At 53.8% G+C, this 1,778-nt stretch overlaps 1 protein-coding gene across 1 annotated transcript; it reads left to right on the plus strand.

The window, feature by feature from the left end:
- Positions 1-236: 236 nt before the first annotated feature.
- Positions 237-611, plus strand: LOC104987770 (histone H2B type 1-like). The gene has a single exon (XM_010838829.1). It carries the CDS (start codon positions 237-239, stop codon positions 609-611), a length of 375 nt encoding a protein of 124 aa, XP_010837131.1.
- Positions 612-1,778: the final 1,167 nt, after the last annotated feature.

The following is a 1,778-nucleotide window of genomic DNA, read 5'->3' on the forward strand; positions in this document are numbered from 1 at the left end:
GTTTCCTCATTAAGGTCCACACTGCTCCTTCCTTCCCCACAAGCTGATGCCCATCGCCTTCTGAGTGTGACCTCCAATGGGTCCTGCAGTTGAAACTCCCATCCCCACAGACACACCTTCTCTTCCGTCCTCTGCTCTCTTGCTCTCCCTACTGATCACTCTACAGGCCACATCTTTTACCTGGTCTTGCCTTTTGCATCTCCCCTTCTGTGTTGTTGGGTGTTGTCATTATAGACATGCCTGAACCGGCTAAGCCTGCTCCTGCCCCTAAAAAGGGCTCTAAAAAAGCTGTGACCAAGGCCCAGGAGAAGGACAGCAAGAAGTGCAAGCGCAGCCGCAAAGAGAGCTACTCTGTGTACGTGTACAAGATGCTGAAGCAAGTCCATCCTGACATCGGCATCTCATCCAAGGCCATGGGAATCATGAACTTCGTCAACGACATTTTCGAGCGCATCGCTGGCGAGGCATCGCGCCTGGCGCATTACAAGCGCTCGACTATCACATCCAGAGAGATCCAGACCGCCATGAGCTTGCTGCTACCTGGGGAGCTGGCCAAGCACGCCGTGTCCGAGGGCACTAAGGCTGTCACCAAGTATACCAGCTCCAAGTAAATATAATATGCCTTGCCACTGTTAACGGAGAAGGCAATGGCACCCCACTCCAGTACTCTTGCCTGGAAAATCCCATGGACGCAGGGCCTGGTGGGCTGTAGTCCATGGGGTCACTAAGAGTCCGACAGGTCTGAGCAACTTCACTTCACTTCACTCACTTCTCTAGGGTGTCAGCTTCAGCAGTTTGAACTCTATCCCCAAAATGGAGGACTCAAGTGTTCTCCAAACACCAGTTAAACGCTGCAAAAATAAGGCACAATTCCTGTTTTCAGGACTTGTGACTTCCAATCACAGGGTGACAGCTGCTACATCTGAAGCATGCAAAAGCACTAAGAGGTCTTCAAGGAATGAGGGAGGAAGCAACTTTGGAGCAGAGAATACAGGAACAGGAGAGGGGCATCACACTCCGATGCGTCAGGACCGTGGGGGTGGGGGTGGAGACGGGGACCGGTTGAAGGCAGACTGTGAAAGGTCTGGCGGAGCGCACACTCAAGAGCCTTTAACCTATAGGCCAGAGACTTTCAAACTGTCCCCTGCGAAGTCCCAGGGCCTCACACCTGCCAGGCCACTGGCCGACGGCAGTCAGGCAGGATGGAAAGTGGTGTTCTAGCCTCCACTGGTTGACATATCATGCTTCTGATGAGTCCTTCTCCTGGAGGCTCCAGTCCCGCCCACCAGCATTTTGAAAACCATCTCGGCCGGTAGTGAAACCTGTGGCCTTAAAAGAAACACCAAGTCCAAGGAGAATCAATCATTTCCTTTGGCCGACACAGGAGGGCAGGCCAGGCTTGGGGGCGGAGGGGCGGTGAGGTGGGTTAAGAATATGCAGGTGTTCTTGGTCAGCTTTGGCAGCAGTGGGTGCAGAAACCAAACCTGGGCTCTAAGCAGGGCTAGAGCCGTATCAAGGCTCGGCCCGAGAGCACAGCGGCCTTCCATGCGTGTAACTAACAAATCCGGCATCCTGCGGCGCACCTGTGATCGGTGCCGCTGCACTCGCTGCTGCCCAAGACGTAAAGCAACTCGCGAAAAGACCCACACCTTCATTTGGTGGCAAAGGTGGGGTTAGCTCTACCCAACTCTGGCGTTTTTAAAGCATTGTTTACAGCCCTAAACCACCAGATAAAAACAGTGCAACGGGCCGGAATGAGACGAGGGCAGAGATCGCGG

Source organism: Bison bison, unplaced genomic scaffold (genome assembly GCF_000754665.1).
Source record: "Bison bison bison isolate TAMUID 2011002044 unplaced genomic scaffold, Bison_UMD1.0 scf7180017864105, whole genome shotgun sequence".
Lineage (NCBI taxonomy): Eukaryota > Metazoa > Chordata > Mammalia > Artiodactyla > Bovidae > Bison > Bison bison.